At 52.8% G+C, this 22144-nt stretch overlaps 1 protein-coding gene across 1 annotated transcript in view; it reads right to left on the bottom strand.

Moving 5' to 3' along the window:
• Positions 1-14514, bottom strand: part of LOC148442117 (programmed cell death protein 4-like) — a 332847-nt gene extending 318333 nt beyond the window's left edge. Inside the window, exons 1-2 of the mRNA XM_088464215.1 lie at positions 14437-14514; positions 5050-5347 (exon numbers count right to left, since the gene is read on the bottom strand). Coding sequence (XP_088320341.1) covers positions 5050-5311 — 262 coding nt within the window. The 5' untranslated portion in view covers positions 5312-5347; positions 14437-14514. The remainder of the gene's footprint in view (positions 1-5049; positions 5348-14436) is intronic.
• Between the last annotated feature and the right edge of the window lie 7630 nt (positions 14515-22144).

The raw sequence follows: 22144 nt of genomic DNA, 5'->3' as shown, positions 1-22144 counted from the left end.
TACACTCCATGAGCACTTGCCACTACACCAACTAACATCATCCTACACTCCATAAGCACTTACCACTACACCAACTAACATCACCCTACACTTCATGAGCACTTACCACTACACCAACATCACCCTACACTCCATGACCACTTACCACTACACCAACATCACCCTACACTTCATGCGCACTTACCACTACACCAACATCACCCTACACTCCATAAGCACTTGCCACTACACCAACTACCATCACCATACAGTCCATGAGCACTTACCACTACACCAACTACCATCACCATACACTCCATGAGCACTTACCACTACACCAACTAACATCATCATACACTCCATAAGCACTTACCACTACACCAACTAACATCACCCTACACTCCATGAGCACTTACCACTACACCAACTAACATCATCATACACTCCATGAGCACTTACCCCTACACCAACTAACATCACCCTACACTCCATGAGCACTTACCACTACACCAACATCACCCTACACTCCATGAGCACTTACCACTACACCAACTACCATCACCATCAACTCCATGAGCACTTAGCACTACACCAACATCACCCTACCCTCCATGAGCACTTACCACTGCACCAACATCACCATACACTCCATAAGCACTTACCACTACACCAACATCACCCTACACTCCATGAGCACTTACCACTGCACCAACTAACATCACCCTACACTCCATAAGCACTTACCACTACACCAACATCAGCATACACTCCATGAGCACTTACCACTACACCAACTAACATCATCATACACTCCATAAGCACTTACCACTACACCAACTAACATCACCCTACACTCCATGAGCACTTACCACTACACCAACTAACATCATCATACACTCCATAAGCACTTACCACTACACCAACTAACATCACCCTACACTCCATGAGCACTTATCACTACACCAACTAACATCATCATAGACTCCATGAGCACTTACCACTACACCAACTAACATCATCATACACTCCATAAGCACTTACCACTACACCAACTAACATCACCCTACACTCCATGAGCACTTACCACTACACCAACTAACATCATCATACACTCCATAAGCACTTACCACTACACCAACTAACATCACCCTACACTCCATGAGCACTTATCACTACACCAACTAACATCATCATAGACTCCATAAGCACTGACCACTACACCAACTAACATCACCCTACACTCCATGAGCACTTACCACTACACCAACTAACATCATCATACACTCCATGAGCACTTACCACTACACCATCTAACATCATCATACACTCCAGAAGCACTTACCAATACACCAACTACCATCACCATACACTCCATGAGCACTTACCACTACACCAACTAACATCATCATACACTCCATAAGCACTTACCACTACACCAACTAACATCACCCTACAATCCATGAGCACTTACCACTACACCAACTAACATCATCATACACTCCATAAGCACTTACCACTACACCAACTAACATCACTATAAACTCCATGAGCACTTACCACTACACCAACATCACCCTACACTCCATGAGCACTTACCACTACACCAACTTCACCCTACACTCCATGAGCACTTACCACTACACCAACTTACATCACCCTACACTCCATGAGCACTTACCACTACACCAACTACCATCACCATACACTCCATGAGCACTTACCACTACACCAACTTACATCACCCTACACTCCATGAGCACTTACCCCTACACCAACATCACCCTACACTCCATGAGCACTTACCACTACACCAACATCACCATACACTCCATGAGCACTTACCACTACATCAACTAACATCACCCTACACTCCAGGAGCACTTACCACTACACCAACATCACCCTACACTCCATGAGCACTTACCACTACACCAACATCACCCTACACTCCATGAGCACTTACAACTGCACCAACTAACATCACCCTACAGTCCATGAGCACTTACCACTACACCAACATCACGAAACACTCCATGAGCACTTACCACTACACCAACTAACATCATCATACACTCCATAAGCACTTACCACTACACCAACTACCATCACCATACACTCCATGAGCACTTACCCCTACACCAACTTACATCACCATACACTCCAAGAGCACTTACCAATACACCAACTAACATCACCCTACACTCCATGAGCACTTACCACTACACCAACATCACCATACACTCCATGAGCACTTACCACTACATCAACTAACATCACCCTACACTCCATGAGCACTTACCACTACACCAAATAACATAACCCAACTGTCCATGATCACTTACCACTACACCAACATCACGCTACACTCCATGAGCACTTACCACTACACCAACATCACCCTACACTCCATGAGCACTTACCACTGCACCAACTAACATCACCATATACTCCAAGAGCACTTAACACTACACCAACATCAGCATACACTCCATGAGCACTTACCACTACACCAACTAACATCATCATACACTCCATAAGCACTTACCACTACACCAACTAACATCACCCTACACTCCATGAGCACTTGCCACTACACCAACTAACATCATCCTACACTCCATGAGCACTTACCACTGCACCAACTAACATCACCCTACACTCCATGAGCACTTACCACTACACCAACTAACATCACCCTACACTCCATGAGCACTTACCACTACACCAACTAACATCACCCTACACTCCATGAGCACTTACCACTACACCAACATCACCCTACACTCCATGCATACTTACCACTACACCAACATCACCCTACACTCCATGAGCACTTACCACTGCACCAACTAACATCACCCTACAGTCCATGAGCACTTACCACTACACCAACATCATCATACACTCCATTAGCACTTACCACTACACCAACTAACATCACCCTACACTCCATGAGCACTTACCACTACACCAACATCACCCTACACTCCATGAGCACTTACCACTACACCAACTAACATCACCCTACACTCCATGAGCACTTGCCACTACACCAACTAACATCATCATACACTCCATAAGCACTTACCACTACACCAACTAACATCACCCTACACTCCATGAGCACTTGCCACTACACCAACTAACATCATCCTACACTTCATGAGCACTTACCACTGCACCAACTAACATCACCCTACACTCCATGAGCACTTACCACTACACCAACTAACATCACCCTACACTCCATGAGCACTTACCACTACACCAACTAACATCACCCTACACTCCATGAGCACTTACCACTACACCAACATCACCCTACACTCCATGCGCACTTACCACTACACCAACATCACCCTACACTCCATGAGCACTTACCACTGCACCAACTAACATCACCCTACAGTCCATGAGCACTTACCACTACACCAACTAACATCACCCTACACTCCATGAGCACTTACCACTACACCAACTAACATCACCCTACACTCCATGAGCACTTGCCACTACACCAACTAACATCATCCTACACTCCATGAGCACTTACCACTACACCAACATCACCCTACACTCCATGAGCACTTACCACTGCACCAACTAACATCACCCTACACTCCATGAGCACTTACCACTACACCAACTAACATCACCCTACACTCCATGAGCACTTACCACTACACCAACTAACATCACCATACACTCCATGAGCACTTACCACTACACCAACATCACCCTACACTCCATGCGCACTTACCACTACACCAACATCACCCTACACTCCATGAGCACTTACCACTGCACCAACTAACATCACCCTACAGTCCATGAGCACTTACCACTACACCAACATCATCATACACTCCATTAGCACTTACCACTACACCAACTACCATCACCATACACTCCATGAGCACTTACCACTACACCAACTAACATCATCATACACTCCATAAGCACTTACCACTACACCAACTAACATCACCCTACACTCCATGAGCACTTACCACTACACCAACTAACATCATCATACACTCCATGAGCACTTACCCCTACACCAACTAACATCACCCTACACTCCATGAGCACTTACCACTACACCAACTAACATCATCATACACTCCATAAGCACTTACCACTACATCAACTAATATCACTATACTGTCCATGTCCCTTACCCCAACTAACATCACTATAGTGTCCATGTCCCTTACCCCAACTAACCTCACTATACTGTCCATGTCCCTTACCCCAACTAACATCACTATACTGTCCATGTCCCTTACCCCAACTAACATCACTATACTGTCCATGTCCCTTACCCCAACTAACATCACTATACTGTCCATGTCTCTTACCCCAACTAACATCACTATACTGTCCATGTCCGTTACCCCAACTAACATCACTATACTGTCCATGTCCCTTACCCCAACTAACATCACCATACTGTCCATGTCCCTTACCCCAACTAACATCACCATACTGTCCATGTCCCTTACCCCAACTAACATCACCATACTGTCCATGTCCCTTACCCCAACTAACATCACCATACTGTCCATGTCCCTTACCCCAACTAACATCACTATACTGTCCATGTCCCTTACCCCAACAAACATCACCATACTGTCCATGTCCCTTACCCCAACTAACATCACTATACTGTCCATGTCCCTTACCCCAACTAACATCACTATACTGTCCATGTCCCTTACCCCAACTAACATCACTATACTGTCCACGTCCCTTACCCCAACTAACATCACTATACTGTCCACGTCCCTTAGGAAAACTAACGTCACTTTTCAATCCTACATCCTCACACACTTGGTGACCACTTTCTCTTTGCCAATGCTCCATTCCCTTACATTTGTAAACACTCTACTTACATTAAGCAGAACATCTATCTGGGATCCCTCCACAACACTCCTATGATCTACTGTCTAACAAAGAGACAAGAGTTGCTCATTCCACCGCACTACTTATACCAAACATGTCACCTTCAGTTCTTATACACCCCAATCCTCAGTTCCAACTGACACCCCAAAGACAGCTCCACTTTACCTTTCTTTGGTAGTCCACGGCCTTTGCCCATGCGTGACTTCCTGTCATTGCCCCTTCCTCGCGGGCTAAGGGGCTCTGCTGTGCAATCTGTGCTCTCTGACTCCCGGGCAGAGTCACGTGATGATGTTCGGCGGAGCCTACGCTTGGCCTTCGCTTTAAGTTTTGCTTCATGAAGAGCCTTCTCCTGTGGTGTCCAGTCAAGTGACGCCTCCTCCTCGCTCAGCTCTTCCCCCACCACAGCATCCTCCTCACCTGGACTCATCCCAGCAGAAGATGATCTGAGGAGTGGCACTGTGCCCTAGAAGCCACAGAGAGGTAATAGACAAGTGTGTCAGTCAGCATAAGAGGAATATGGACTGAGATCAGACAACATGCTAAGATCAGGATAAAAATTATTCCACGCTCAGCTCAATCTTCACGTGTCACCAGTTGTCAACTCCAACTCATCGTGTCACCAGTTGTCAACTCCAACTCATCGTGTCACCAGTTGTCAACTCCAACTCATCGTATCACCAGTTGTCAACTCCAACTCAATGTGTCACCAGTTGTCAACTCCAACTCATCGTATCACCAGTTGTCAACTCCAACTCATCGTGTCACCAGTTGTCAACTCCAACTCATCGTGTCACCAGTTGTCAACTCCAACTCATCGTGTCACCAGTTGTCAACTCCAACTCAAGATGGAACCCTCATATATGTTACAAACGATGGGAACCCAACCAGGCCTTATTGTCTCACCTACAGGACGTACTGTAGCTGAGGATGAACATAGGAAGCATTCAACAGACAGTATGTAGCTGGGGATGAAAGTAGGGAGCACTCAGTGACAGGATGTGGCTGGGGATGAAAGTAGGGAGCACTCAGTGACAGGATGTAATCTGAGGATGAACGTAGGGAGCACTCAGTGACAGGATGTACAGTAGCTGGGGATGAATGTAGGGAGCACTCAGTGACAGTATGTAGCTGGAGATAAAAGTAGGGAACACTCAAAGGATGTAGCTGGGGATGAACGTAGAGAGCATTCAGTGACAGGATGTAGCTGGGGATGAACGTAGGGAGCACTCAGTGACAGGATGTGGCTGGGAATGAAAGTAGGGAGCACTCAGTGACAGGATGTGGCTGGGGATGAAAGTAGGGAGCACTCAGTGACAGGATGTAATATCGCTGAGGATGAAAGTAGGAAGCACTCAGTGACAGGATGTAATCTAGCTGAGGATGAAAGTAGGGAGCACTCAGTGACAGGATATGGCTGGGGATGAAAGTAGGGAGCACTCAGTGACAGGATGTGGCTGGGGATGAAAGTAGGGAGCACTCAGTGACAGGATGTAATCTAGCTGAGGATGAACGTAGGGAGCACTCAGTGACAGGATGTAATATAGCTGAGGATGAACGTAGGGAGCACACTCAGTGACAGGATGTAATATAGCTGAGGATGAACGTAGGGAGCACTCAGTGACAGGATGTAATATAGCTGAGGATGAAAGTAGGGAGCACTCAGTGACAGGATGTAATCTAGCTGAGGATGAAAGTAGGGAGCACTCAGTGACAGGATGTAATATAGCTGAGGATGAAAGTAGGGAGCACTCAGTGACAGGATATGGCTGGGGATGCATGTAGGGAGCACTCAGTGACAGGATGTGGATGGGGGTTAAAGTAGGGAGCACTCAGTGGCAGGATGTAATATAGCTGAGGATGAAAGTAGGGAGCACTCAGTGACAGGATGTGGCTGGGGATTAAAGTAGGGAGCACTCAGTGACAGGATGTGGCTGGGGATTAAAGTAGGGAGCTCTCAGTGGCAGGATGTAATATAGCTGAGGATGAAAGTAGGGAGCACTCAGTGACAGGATGTGGCTGGGGATGAAAGTAGGGAGCACTCAGTGACAGGATGCAATCTAGCTGAGGATGAAAGTAGGGAGCACTCAGTGACAGGATGTAATATAGCTGAGGATGAACGTAGGGAGCACTCAGTGACAGGATGTGGCTGGGGATGAAAGTAGGGAGCACTCAGTGACAGGATGTAATCTAGCTGAGGATGAAAGTAGGGAGCACTCAGTGACAGGATGTAATATAGCTGAGGATGAACGTAGGGAGCACTCAGTGACAGGATGTAATATAGCTGAGGATGAACGTAGGGAGCACTCAGTGACAGGATATGGCTGGGGATGAAAGTAGGGAGCACTCAGTGACAGGATATGGCTGGGGATGAAAGTAGGGAGCACTCAGTGACAGGATATGGCTGGGGATGAATGTAGGGAGCACTCAGTGACAGGATATGGCTGGGGATGAAAGTAGGGAGCACTCAGTGACAGGATATGACTGGGGATGAATGTAGGGAGCACTCAGTAACAGGATATGGCTGGGGATGAATGTAGGGAGAACTCAGTGACAGGATGTGGCTGGGAATGAATGTAGGGAGCACTCAGTGACAGGATGTAATATAGCTGAGGATGAAAGTAGGGAGCACTCAGTGACAGGATGTAATATAGCTGAGGATGAAAGTAGGGAGCACTCAGTGACAGGATATGGCTGGGGATGAAAGTAGGGAGCACTCAGTGACAGGATATGGCTGGGGATGAAAGTAGGGAGCACTCAGTGACAGGATATGGCTGGGGATGAATGTAGGGAGCACTCAGTGACAGGATATGGCTGGGGATGAATGTAGGGAGCACTCAGTGACAGGATATGGCTGGGGATGAATGTAGGGAGAACTCAGTGACAGGATGTGGCTGGGAATGAATGTAGGGAGCACTCAGTGACAGGATGTAATATAGCTGAGGATGAAGGTAGGGAGCACTCAGTGACAGGATGTAATATAGCTGAGGATGAAAGTAGGGAGCACTCAGTGACAGGATGTGGCTGGGGATGAAAGTAGGGAGCACTCAGTGACTGGATGTAATATAGCTGAGGATGAACGTAGGGAGCACTCAGTGACAGGATGTAATATAGCTGAGGATGAACGTAGGGAGCACTCAGTGACAGGATATGGCTGGGGATGAAAGTAGGGAGCACTCAGTGACAGGATATGGCTGGGGATGAAAGTAGGGAGCACTTAGTGACAGGATATGGCTGGGGATGATTGTAGGGAGCACTCAGTGACAGGATATGGCTGGGGATGAATGTAGGGAGCACTCAGTGACAGGATATGGCTGGGGATGAATGTAGGGAGAACTCAGTGACAGGATGTGGCTGGGAATGAATGTAGGGAGCACTCAGTGACAGGATGTAATATAGCTGAGGATGAAAGTAGGGAGCACTCAGTGACAGGATGTAATATAGCTGAGGATGAAAGTAGGGAGCACTTAGTGACAGGATATGGCTGGGGATGAATGTAGGGAGCACTCAGTGACAGGATATGGCTGGGGATGAATGTAGGGAGCACTCAGTGACAGGATATGGCTGGGGATGAATGTAGGGAGAACTCAGTGACAGGATGTGGCTGGGAATGAATGTAGGGAGCACTCAGTGACAGGATGTAATATAGCTGAGGATGAAAGTAGGGAGCACTCAGTGACAGGATGTAATATAGCTGAGGATGAAAGTAGGGAGCACTCAGTGACAGGATGTGGCTGGGGATGAAAGTAGGGAGCACTCAGTGACTGGATGTAATATAGCTGAGGATGAACGTAGGGAGCACTCAGTGACAGGATGTAATATAGCTGAGGATGAACGTAGGGAGCACTCAGTGAAAGGATATGGCTGGGGATGAAAGTAGGGAGCACTCAGTGACAGGATATGGCTGGGGATGAAAGTGGGGAGCACTCAGTGACAGGATATGGCTGGGGATGAATGTAGGGAGCACTCAGTGACAGGATATGGCTGGGGATGAATGTAGGGAGCACTCAGTGACAGGATATGGCTGGGGATGAATGTAGGGAGCACTCAGTGACAGGATATGGCTGGGGATGAATGTAGGGAGCACTCAGTGACAGGATATGGCTGGGGATGAATGTAGGGAGCACTCAGTGACAGGATATGGCTGGGGATGAAAGTAGGGAGCACTCAGTGACAGGATATGGCTGGGGATGAATGTAGGGAGCACTCAGTGACAGGATATGGCTGGGGATGAATGTAGGGAGCACTCAGTGACAGGATATGGCTGGGGATGAATGTAGGGAGCACTCAGTGACAGGATATGGCTGGGGATGAATGTAGGGAGCACTCAGTGACAGGATATGGCTGGGGATGAATGTAGGGAGCACTCAGTGACAGGATATGGCTGGGGATGAATGTAGGGAGCACTCAGTGACAGGATATGGCTGGGGATGAAAGTAGGGAGCACTCAGTGACAGGATATGGCTGGGGATGAATGTAGGGAGCACTCAGTGACAGGATATGGCTGGGGATGAATGTAGGGAGCACTCAGTGACAGGATATGGCTGGGGATGAATGTAGGGAGCACTCAGTGACAGGATATGGCTGGGGATGAATGTAGGGAGAACTCAGTGACAGGATGTGGCTGGGAATGAATGTAGGGAGCACTCAGTGACAGGATGTAATATAGCTGAGGATGAAAGTAGGGAGCACTCAGTGACAGGATGTAATATAGCTGAGGATGAAAGTAGGGAGCACTCAGTGACAGGATGTGGCTGGGGATGAAAGTAGGGAGCACTCAGTGACTGGATGTAATATAGCTGAGGATGAACGTAGGGAGCACTCAGTGACAGGATGTAATATAGCTGAGGATGAACGTAGGGAGCACACAGTGAAAGGATATGGCTGGGGATGAAAGTAGGGAGCACTCAGTGACAGGATATGGCTGGGGATGAAAGTGGGGAGCACTCAGTGACAGGATATGGCTGGGGATGAATGTAGGGAGCACTCAGTGACAGGATATGGCTGGGGATGAATGTAGGGAGCACTCAGTGACAGGATATGGCTGGGGATGAATGTAGGGAGCACTCAGTGACAGGATATGGCTGGGGATGAATGTAGGGAGCACTCAGTGACAGGATATGGCTGGGGATGAATGTAGGGAGCACTCAGTGACAGCATATGGCTGGGGATGAAAGTAGGGAGCACTCAGTGACAGCATATGGCTGGGGATGAATGTAGGGAGCACTCAGTGACAGGATATGGCTGGGGATGAATGTAGGGAGCACTCAGTGACAGGATATGGCTGGGGATGAATGTAGGGAGCACTCAGTGACAGGATATGGCTGGGGATGAATGTAGGGAGCACTCAGTGACAGGATATGGCTGGGGATGAATGTAGGGAGCACTCAGTGACAGGATATGGCTGGGGATGAATGTAGGGAGCACTCAGTGACAGGATATGGCTGGGGATGAATGTAGGGAGCACTCAGTGACAGGATATGGCTGGGGATGAATGTAGGGAGCACTCAGTGACAGGATATGGCTGGGGATGAATGTAGGGAGCACTCAGTGACAGGATATGGCTGGGGATGAATGTAGGGAGCACTCAGTGACAGGATATGGCTGGGGATGAATGTAGGGAGCACTCAGTGACAGGATATGGCTGGGGATGAATGTAGGGAGCACTCAGTGACAGGATATGGCTGGGGATGAATGTAGGGAGCACTCAGTGACAGGATATGGCTGGGGATGAATGTAGGGAGCACTCAGTGACAGGATATGGCTGGGGATGAATGTAGGGAGCACTCAGTGACAGGATATGGCTGGGGATGAAAGTAGGGAGCACTCAGTGACAGGATATGGCTGGGGATGATTGTAGGGAGCACTCAGTGACAGGATATGGCTGGGGATGAATGTAGGGAGCACTCAGTGACAGGATATGGCTGGGGATGAATGTAGGGAGAACTCAGTGACAGGATGTGGCTGGGAATGAATGTAGGGAGCACTCAGTGACAGGATGTAATATAGCTGAGGATGAAAGTAGGGAGCACTCAGTGACAGGATGTAATATAGCTGAGGATGAAAGTAGGGAGCACTTAGTGACAGGATATGGCTGGGGATGAATGTAGGGAGCACTCAGTGACAGGATATGGCTGGGGATGAATGTAGGGAGCACTCAGTGACAGGATATGGCTGGGGATGAATGTAGGGAGAACTCAGTGACAGGATGTGGCTGGGAATGAATGTAGGGAGCACTCAGTGACAGGATGTAATATAGCTGAGGATGAAAGTAGGGAGCACTCAGTGACAGGATGTAATATAGCTGAGGATGAAAGTAGGGAGCACTCAGTGACAGGATGTGGCTGGGGATGAAAGTAGGGAGCACTCAGTGACTGGATGTAATATAGCTGAGGATGAACGTAGGGAGCACTCAGTGACAGGATGTAATATAGCTGAGGATGAACGTAGGGAGCACTCAGTGAAAGGATATGGCTGGGGATGAAAGTAGGGAGCACTCAGTGACAGGATATGGCTGGGGATGAAAGTGGGGAGCACTCAGTGACAGGATATGGCTGGGGATGAATGTAGGGAGCACTCAGTGACAGGATATGGCTGGGGATGAATGTAGGGAGCACTCAGTGACAGGATATGGCTGGGGATGAATGTAGGGAGCACTCAGTGACAGGATATGGCTGGGGATGAATGTAGGGAGCACTCAGTGACAGGATATGGCTGGGGATGAATGTAGGGAGCACTCAGTGACAGGATATGGCTGGGGATGAAAGTAGGGAGCACTCAGTGACAGGATATGGCTGGGGATGAATGTAGGGAGCACTCAGTGACAGGATATGGCTGGGGATGAATGTAGGGAGCACTCAGTGACAGGATATGGCTGGGGATGAATGTAGGGAGCACTCAGTGACAGGATATGGCTGGGGATGAATGTAGGGAGCACTCAGTGACAGGATATGGCTGGGGATGAATGTAGGGAGCACTCAGTGACAGGATATGGCTGGGGATGAATGTAGGGAGCACTCAGTGACAGGATATGGCTGGGGATGAAAGTAGGGAGCACTCAGTGACAGGATATGGCTGGGGATGAATGTAGGGAGCACTCAGTGACAGGATATGGCTGGGGATGAATGTAGGGAGCACTCAGTGACAGGATATGGCTGGGGATGAATGTAGGGAGCACTCAGTGACAGGATATGGCTGGGGATGAATGTAGGGAGAACTCAGTGACAGGATGTGGCTGGGAATGAATGTAGGGAGCACTCAGTGACAGGATGTAATATAGCTGAGGATGAAAGTAGGGAGCACTCAGTGACAGGATGTAATATAGCTGAGGATGAAAGTAGGGAGCACTCAGTGACAGGATGTGGCTGGGGATGAAAGTAGGGAGCACTCAGTGACTGGATGTAATATAGCTGAGGATGAACGTAGGGAGCACTCAGTGACAGGATGTAATATAGCTGAGGATGAACGTAGGGAGCACTCAGTGAAAGGATATGGCTGGGGATGAAAGTAGGGAGCACTCAGTGACAGGATATGGCTGGGGATGAAAGTGGGGAGCACTCAGTGACAGGATATGGCTGGGGATGAACGTAGGGAGCACTCAGTGACAGGATATGGCTGGGGATGAATGTAGGGAGCACTCAGTGACAGGATATGGCTGGGGATGAATGTAGGGAGCACTCAGTGACAGGATATGGCTGGGGATGAATGTAGGGAGCACTCAGTGACAGGATATGGCTGGGGATGAATGTAGGGAGCACTCAGTGACAGCATATGGCTGGGGATGAAAGTAGGGAGCACTCAGTGACAGGATATGGCTGGGGATGAATGTAGGGAGCACTCAGTGACAGGATATGGCTGGGGATGAATGTAGGGAGCACTCAGTGACAGGATATGGCTGGGGATGAATGTAGGGAGCACTCAGTGACAGGATATGGCTGGGGATGAATGTAGGGAGCACTCAGTGACAGGATATGGCTGGGGATGAATGTAGGGAGCACTCAGTGACAGGATATGGCTGGGGATGAATGTAGGGAGCACTCAGTGACAGGATATGGCTGGGGATGAATGTAGGGAGCACTCAGTGACAGGATATGGCTGGGGATGAATGTAGGGAGCACTCAGTGACAGGATATGGCTGGGGATGAATGTAGGGAGCACTCAGTGACAGGATATGGCTGGGGATGAATGTAGGGAGCACTCAGTGACAGGATATGGCTGGGGATGAATGTAGGGAGCACTCAGTGACAGGATATGGCTGGGGATGAATGTAGGGAGCACTCAGTGACAGGATATGGCTGGGGATGAATGTAGGGAGCACTCAGTGACAGGATATGGCTGGGGATGAATGTAGGGAGCACTCAGTGACAGGATATGGCTGGGGATGAATGTAGGGAGCACTCAGTGACAGGATATGGCTGGGGATGAATGTAGGGAGCACTCAGTGACAGGATATGGCTGGGGATGAATGTAGGGAGCACTCAGTGACAGGATATGGCTGGGGATGAATGTAGGGAGCACTCAGTGACAGGATATGGCTGGGGATGAATGTAGGGAGCACTCAGTGACAGGATATGGCTGGGGATGAATGTAGGGAGCACTCAGTGACAGGATATGGCTGGGGATGAATGTAGGGAGCACTCAGTGACAGGATATGGCTGGGGATGAATGTAGGGAGCACTCAGTGACAGGATATGGCTGGGGATGAACGTAGGGAGCACTCAGTTTTTTTAATATTTTAAAAACGTATTTTCTGCAGCAAGGTAAATAATATTAGTAATATTTTCTTGAATGTTTATTACACAGTACACAGAGCAGCTGCTCCTATGGAAGGGTTAAATGGCGGGCAAGACAAGGAGGAAAGGGTTAAAGGGGCAGCAGGACAGGAGGAAGGGGTTAAAGGGTATAGAGTGTAAGCGTGTGAGCAGGGCCTTCCCTCCCTCTATGTCTGGCTGTTAGTACCGTTTTGTTCTATTAATGTTTCCAATTGTGAAGCGCAACTGAATATGTTTATAAATAAATGCGAATACAGGACGGGGGAAGGGGTTACAGGGACTGCAGGACGGGGGAAGGGGTTACAGGGACTGCAGGACGGGGGAAGGGGTTACAGGGACTGCAGGACGGGGGAAGGGGTTACAGGGACTGCAGGACGGGGGAAGGGGTTACAGGGACTGCAGGACGGGGGAAGGGGTTACAGGGACTGCAGGACGGGGGAAGGGGTTACAGGGACTGCAGGACGGGGGAAGGGGTTTCCCTGTGTAACATATGGAGCTGTTTACAACACGTGTAGCTGACGGCTGAGCGGCCCCTCCCCCTCTCACAGCCAGTCCTGTACATGTGCATGTATGTATATATATATATATGTGTATATTACACTGCGGGCACACAGTCACATGTATGTATGTATGTATGTATGTATGTATGTATGTACTGCACGCACACACAGAGACACACACAAGCCTATGCACAGCACACAGCCAGCATGCAGCTGCCCCTATACACACATCACACTGCTCTATATATAGATGTATATATTGTATAGGTGACGGTGCCTCTGACCTCCTGGTGCCAGTCCTGGGCCTGCACGATCCCTACACTGTGTGTGATTCCTCCAGCTCTCTCCCTGCACAATCTCTCTCTTCCTCTACAGGAAGTGATGTTACATGGCATAGTAGAACACACCCCTAGCCAGATCCCTGCAGAGCATCCCTCCCCCAGCCAGATCCCTGCTCATCATCCCTCCCCCAGCCAGATCTCTGCAGAGCATCCCTCCCCCAGCCAGATCTCTGCAGAGCATCCCTCCCCAGCCAGATCCCTGCAGAGTATCACTGTCCCAGCCAGATATCTGCAGAGCATCCCTCCCCAGCCAGATCCCTGCAGAGCATCCCTCCCCCAGCCAAATCCCTGCTCATCATCCCTCCCCCAGCCAGATCTCTGCAGAGCATCCCTCCCCCAGCCAGATCTCTGCAGAGCATCCCTCCCCAGCCAGATCCCTGCAGAGTATCACTGTCCCAGCCAGATCTCTGAAGAGCATCACTGTCCCAGCCAGATCTCTGCAGAGCATCCCTCCCCAGCCAGATCCCTGCAGAGTATCACTGTCCCAGCCAGATCCCTGCAGAGTATCACTGTCCCAGCCAGATATCTGCAGAGCATCCCTCCCCAGCCAGATCCCTGCAGAGCATCCCTCCCCAGCCAGATATCTGCAGAGCATCCCTCCCCAGCCAGATCCTGCAGAGTATCACTGTCCCAGCCAGATCCCTGCAGAGCATCCCTCCCCCAGCCAGATCCCTGCTCATCATCCCTCCCCCAGCCAGATCCCTGCAGAGTATCACTGTCCCAGCCAGATCCCTGCAGAGTATCACTGTCCCAGCCAGATATCTGCAGAGCATCCCTCCCCAGCCAGATCCCTGCAGAGCATCCCTCCCCCAGCCAAATCCCTGCTCATCATCCCTCCCCCAGTCAGATCTCTGCAGAGCATCCCTCCCCCAGCCAGATCTCTGCAGAGCATCCCTCCCCAGCCAGATCCCTGCAGAGTATCACTGTCCCAGCCAGATCTCTGCAGAGCATCACTGTCCCAGCCAGATCTCTGCAGAGCATCCCTCCCCAGCCAGATCCCTGCAGAGTATCACTGTCCCAGCCAGATCCCTGCAGAGTATCACTGTCCCAGCCAGATATCTGCAGAGCATCCCTCCCCAGCCAGATCCCTGCAGAGCATCCCTTCCCCAGCCAGATATCTGCAGAGCATCCCTCCCCAGCCAGATCCTGCAGAGTATCACTGTCCCAGCCAGATCCCTGCAGAGCATCCCTCCCCCAGCCAGATCCCTGCTCATCATCCCTCCCCAGCCAGATCCCTGCAGAGTATCACTGTCCCAGCCAGATCCCTGCAGAGCATCCCTCCCCCAGCCAGATATCTGCAGAGCATCCCTCCCCAGCCAGATCCCTGCAGAGCATCCCTCCCCAGCCAGATCTCTGCAGAGTATCACTGTCCCACCCAGATCCCTGCAGAGCATCCCTCCCCCAGCCAGATCCCTGCAGAGCATCCCTCCCCCAGCCAGATCCCTGCTCATCATCCCTCCCCCAGCCAGATCTCTGCAGAGCATCCCTCCCCCAGCCAGATCTCTGCAGAGCATCCCTCCCCAGCCAGATATCTGCAGAGCATCCCTCCCCAGCCAGATCCTGCAGAGTATCACTGTCCCAGCCAGATCCCTGCAGAGCATCCCTCCCCCAGCCAGATATCTGCAGAGCATCCCTCCCCAGCCAGATCCCTGCAGAGCATCCCTCCCCAGCCAGATATCTGCAGAGCATCCCTCCCCAGCCAGATCCCTGCAGAGCATCCCTCCCCAGCCAGATATCTGCAGAGCATCCCTCCCCAGCCAGATATCTGCAGAGCATCCCTCCCCAGCCAGATCCTGCAGAGTATCACTGTCCCAGCCAGATCCCTGCAGAGCATCCCTCCCCCAGCCAGATATCTGCAGAGCATCCCTCCCCAGCCAGATCCCTGCAGAGCATCCCTCCCCAGCCAGATCTCTGCAGAGTATCACTGTCCCACCCAGATCCCCTGCAGAGCATCCCTCCCCAGCCAGATCCCTGCAGAGCATCCCTCCCCAGCCAGATCTCTGCAGAGTATCACTGTCCCAGCCAGATCCCTGCAGAGCATCCCTCCCCCAGCCAGATATCTGCAGAGCATCCCTCCCCCAGCCAGATCCCTGCAGAGTATCACTGTCCCAGACCAGATCCCTGCAGAGTATCACTGTCCAAGCCAGATCTCTGCAGAGCATCCCTCCCCCAGCCAGATCCCTGCAGAGCATCCCTCCCCCAGCCAGATCCCTGCTCATCATCCCTCCCCCAGCCAGATCTCTGCAGAGCATCCCTCCCCCAGCCAGATCTCTGCAGAGCATCCCTCCCCAGCCAGATCCCTGCAGAGTATCACTGTCCCAGCCAGATCTCTGCAGAGTATCACTGTCCCCAGCCAGATCTCTGCAGAGCATCCCTCCCCCAGCCAGATCTCTGCAGAGCATCCCTCCCCAGCCAGATCCCTGCAGAGTATCACTGTCCCAGCCAGATCCCTGCAGAGTATCACTGTCCCAGCCAGATATCTGCAGAGCATCCCTCCCCAGCCAGATCCCTGCAGAGCATCCCTCCCCAGCCAGATATCTGCAGAGCATCCCTCCCCAGCCAGATCCTGCAGAGTATCACTGTCCCAGCCAGATCCCTGCAGAGCATCCCTCCCCCAGCCAGATCCCTGCTCATCATCCCTCCCCCAGCCAGATCCCTGCAGAGTATCACTGTCCCAGCCAGATATCTGCAGAGCATCCCTCCCCAGCCAGATCCCTGCAGAGCATCCCTCCCCAGCCAGATCTCTGCAGAGTATCACTGTCCCACCCAGATCCCTGCAGAGCATCCCTCCCCCAGCCAGATCCCTGCAGAGCATCCCTCCCCCAGCCAGATCCCTGCTCATCATCCCTCCCCCAGCCAGATCCCTGCAGAGTATCACTGTCCCAGCCAGATCCCTGCAGAGTATCACTGTCCCAGCCAGATATCTGCAGAGCATCCCTCCCCAGCCAGATCCCTGCAGAGCATCCCTCCCCCAGCCAGATCCCTGCTCATCATCCCTCCCCCAGCCAGATCTCTGCAGAGCATCCCTCCCCCAGCCAGATCTCTGCAGAGCATCCCTCCCCAGCCAGATCCCTGCAGAGTATCACTGTCCCAGCCAGATCTCTGCAGAGTATCACTGTCCCAGCCAGATCTCTGCAGAGCATCCCTCCCCCAGCCAGATCTCTGCAGAGCATCCCTCCCCAGCCAGATCCCTGCAGAGTATCACTGTCCCAGCCAGATCCCTGCAGAGTATCACTGTCCCAGCCAGATATCTGCAGAGCATCCCTCCCCAGCCAGATCCCTGCAGAGCATCCCTCCCCAGCCAGATATCTGCAGAGCATCCCTCCCCAGCCAGATCCTGCAGAGTATCACTGTCCCAGCCAGATCCCTGCAGAGCATCCCTCCCCCAGCCAGATCCCTGCTCATCATCCCTCCCCCAGCCAGATCCCTGCAGAGTATCACTGTCCCAGCCAGATCCCTGCAGAGTATCACTGTCCCAGCCAGATATCTGCAGAGCATCCCTCCCCAGCCAGATCCCTGCAGAGCATCCCTCCCCAGCCAGATCTCTGCAGAGTATCACTGTCCCACCCAGATCCCTGCAGAGCATCCCTCCCCCAGCCAGATCCCTGCAGAGCATCCCTCCCCCAGCCAGATCCCTGCTCATCATCCCTCCCCCAGCCAGATCCCTGCAGAGTATCACTGTCCCAGCCAGATCCCTGCAGAGTATCACTGTCCCAGCCAGATATCTGCAGAGCATCCCTCCCCAGCCAGATCCCTGCAGAGCATCCCTCCCCCAGCCAGATCCCTGCTCATCATCCCTCCCCCAGCCAGATCTCTGCAGAGCATCCCTCCCCCAGCCAGATCTCTGCAGAGCATCCCTCCCCAGCCAGATCCCTGCAGAGTATCACTGTCCCAGCCAGATCTCTGCAGAGTATCACTGTCCCAGCCAGATCTCTGCAGAGCATCCCTCCCCCAGCCAGATCTCTGCAGAGCATCCCTCCCCAGCCAGATCCCTGCAGAGTATCACTGTCCCAGCCAGATCCCTGCAGAGTATCACTGTCCCAGCCAGATATCTGCAGAGCATCCCTCCCCAGCCAGATCCCTGCAGAGCATCCCTCCCCAGCCAGATAATCTGCAGAGCATCCCTCCCCCAGCCAGATCCTGCAGAGTATCACTGTCCCACCCAGATCCCTGCAGAGCATCCCTCCCCCAGCCAGATCCCTGCAGAGCATCCCTCCCCCAGCCAGATCCCTGCAGAGCATCCCTCCCCCAGCCAGATCCCTGCTCATCATCCCTCCCCCAGCCAGATCCCTGCAGAGTATCACTGTCCCAGCCAGATCCCTGCAGAGTATCACTGTCCCAGCCAGGATATCTGCAGAGCATCCCTCCCCTAGCCAGATCCCTGCAGAGCATCCCTCCCCCAGCCAGATCCCTGCTCATCATCCCTCCCCCAGCCAGATCTCTGCAGAGCATCCCTCCCCCAGCCAGATCTCTGCAGAGCATCCCTCCCCAGCCAAATCCCTGCAGAGTATCACTGTCCCAGCCAGATCTCTGCAGAGTATCACTGTCCAGCCAGATCTCTGCAGAGCATCCCTCCCCCCAGCCAGATCTCTGCAGAGCATCCCTCCCCAGCCAGATCCCTGCAGAGTATCACTGTCCCAGCCAGATCCCTGCAGAGTATCACTGTCCCAGCCAGATATCTGCAGAGCATCCCTCCCCAGCCAGATCCCTGCAGAGCATCCCTCCCCAGCCAGATATCTGCAGAGCATCCCCTCCCCAGCCAGATCCCTGCAGAGTATCACTGTCCCAGCCAGATCCCTGCAGAGCATCCCTCCCCCAGCCAGATCCCTGCTCATCATCCCTCCCCCCAGCCCAGATCCCTGCAGAGTATCACTGTCCCAGCCAGATATCTGCAGAGCATCCCTCCCCAGCCAGATCCCTGCAGAGCATCCCTCCCCAGCCAGATCTCTGCAGAGTATCACTGTCCCACCCAGATCCCTGCAGAGCATCCCTCCCCCAGCCCAGATCCCTGCAGAGCATCAGATCCCTGCAGAGCATCCCTCCCCCAGCCAGATCCCTGCTCATCATCCCTCCCCCAGCCAGATCCCTGCAGAGTATCACTGTCCCAGCCAGATCCCTGCAGAGTATCACTGTCCCAGCCAGATATCTGCAGAGCATCCCTCCCCAGCCAGATCCCTGCAGAGCATCCCTCCCCCAGCCAGATCCCTGCTCATCATCCCTCCCCCAGCCAGATCTCTGCAGAGCATCCCTCCCCCAGCCAGATCTCTGCAGAGCATCCCTCCCCAGCCAGATCCCTGCAGAGTATCACTGTCCCAGCCAGATCTCTGCAGAGTATCACTGTCCCAGCCAGATCTCTGCAGAGCATCCCTCCCCCAGCCAGATCTCTGCAGAGCATCCCTCCCCAGCCAGATCCCTGCAGAGTATCACTGTCCCAGCCAGATCCCTGCAGAGTATCACTGTCCCAGCCAGATATCTGCAGAGCATCCCTCCCCAGCCAGATCCCTGCAGAGCATCCCTCCCCAGCCAGATATCTGCAGAGCATCCCTCCCCAGCCAGATCCTGCAGAGTATCACTGTCCCAGCCAGATCCCTGCAGAGCATCCCTCCCCCAGCCAGATCCCTGCTCATCATCCCTCCCCCAGCCAGATCCCTGCAGAGTATCACTGTCCCAGCCAGATCCCTGCAGAGTATCACTGTCCCAGCCAGATATCTGCAGAGCATCCCTCCCCAGCCAGATCCCTGCAGAGCATCCCTCCCCAGCCAGATCTCTGCAGAGTATCACTGTCCCACCCAGATCCCTGCAAAGCATCCCTCCCCCAGCCAGATCCCTGCAGAGCATCCCTCCCCCAGCCAGATCCCTGCTCATCATCCCTCCCCCAGCCAGATCCCTGCAGAGTATCACTGTCCCAGCCAGATCCCTGCAGAGTATCACTGTCCCAGCCAGATATCTGCAGAGCATCCCTCCCCAGCCAGATCCCTGCAGAGCATCCCTCCCCCAGCCAGATCCCTGCTCATCATCCCTCCCCCAGCCAGATCTCTGCAGAGCATCCCTCCCCCAGCCAGATCTCTGCAGAGCATCCCTCCCCAGCCAGATCCCTGCAGAGTATCACTGTCCCAGCCAGATCTCTGCAGAGTATCACTGTCCCAGCCAGATCTCTGCAGAGCATCCCTCCCCCAGCCAGATCTCTGCAGAGCATCCCTCCCCAGCCAGATCCCTGCAGAGTATCACTGTCCCAGCCAGATTCCTGCAGAGTATCACTGTCCCAGCCAGATATCTGCAGAGCATCCCTCCCCAGCCAGATCCCTGCAGAGCATCCCTCCCCAGCCAGATATCTGCAGAGCATCCCTCCCCAGCCAGATCCTGCAGAGTATCACTGTCCCAGCCAGATCCCTGCAGAGCATCCCTCCCCCAGCCAGATCCCTGCTCATCATCCCTCCCCCAGCCAGATCCCTGCAGAGTATCACTGTCCCAGCCAGATCCCTGCAGAGTATCACTGTCCCAGCCAGATATCTGCAGAGCATCCCTCCCCAGCCAGATCCCTGCAGAGCATCCCTCCCCAGCCAGATCTCTGCAGAGTATCACTGTCCCACCCAGATCCCTGCAGAGCATCCCTCCCCAGCCAGATCCCTGCAGAGCATCCCTCCCCCAGCCAGATCCCTGCAGAGCATCCCTCCCCCAGCCAGATCCCTGCTCATCATTCCCTCCCCCAGCCAGATCCCTGCAGAGTATCACTGTCCCAGCCAGATCCCTGCAGAGTATCACTGTCCCAGCCAGATATCTGCAGAGCATCCCTCCCCAGCCAGATCCCTGCAGAGCATCCCTCCCCCAGCCAGATCCCTGCTCATCATCCCTCCCCCAGCCAGATCTCTGCAGAGCATCCCTCCCCCAGCCAGATCTCTGCAGAGCATCCCTCCCCAGCCAGATCCCTGCAGAGTATCACTGTCCCAGCCAGATCTCTGCAGAGTATCACTGTCCCAGCCAGATCTCTGCAGAGCATCCCTCCCCCAGCCAGATCTCTGCAGAGCATCCCTCCCCAGCCAGATCCCTGCAGAGTATCACTGTCCCAGCCAGATCCCTGCAGAGTATCACTGTCCCAGCCAGATATCTGCAGAGCATCCCTCCCCAGCCAGATCCCTGCAGAGCATCCCTCCCCAGCCAGATATCTGCAGAGCATCCCTCCCCAGCCAGATCCTGCAGAGTATCACTGTCCCAGCCAGATCCCTGCAGAGCATCCCTCCCCCAGCCAGATCCCTGCTCATCATCCCTCCCCCAGCCAGATCCCTGCAGAGTATCACTGTCCCAGCCAGATATCTGCAGAGCATCCCTCCCCAGCCAGATCCCTGCAGAGCATCCCTCCCCAGCCAGATCTCTGCAGAGTATCACTGTCCCACCCAGATCCCTGCAGAGCATCCCTCCCCCAGCCAGATCCCTGCAGAGCATCCCTCCCCCAGCCAGATCCCTGCAGAGCATCCCTCCCCCAGCCAGATCCCTGCTCATCATCCCTCCCCCAGCCAGATCCCTGCAGAGTATCACTGTCCCAGCCAGATCCCTGCAGAGTATCACTGTCCCAGCCAGATATCTGCAGAGCATCCCTCCCCAGCCAGATCCCTGCAGAGCATCCCTCCCCCAGCCAGATCCCTGCTCATCATCC

Source organism: Taudactylus pleione, unplaced genomic scaffold, assembly GCF_031769625.1.
Source record: "Taudactylus pleione unplaced genomic scaffold, aTauple2 ptg001612l, whole genome shotgun sequence".
NCBI classification, from domain to species: Eukaryota; Metazoa; Chordata; class Amphibia; order Anura; family Myobatrachidae; genus Taudactylus; species Taudactylus pleione.
The sequence above is the reverse complement of the archived record's forward strand: the minus strand, read 5'-3'. Positions and strand labels throughout refer to the sequence as shown.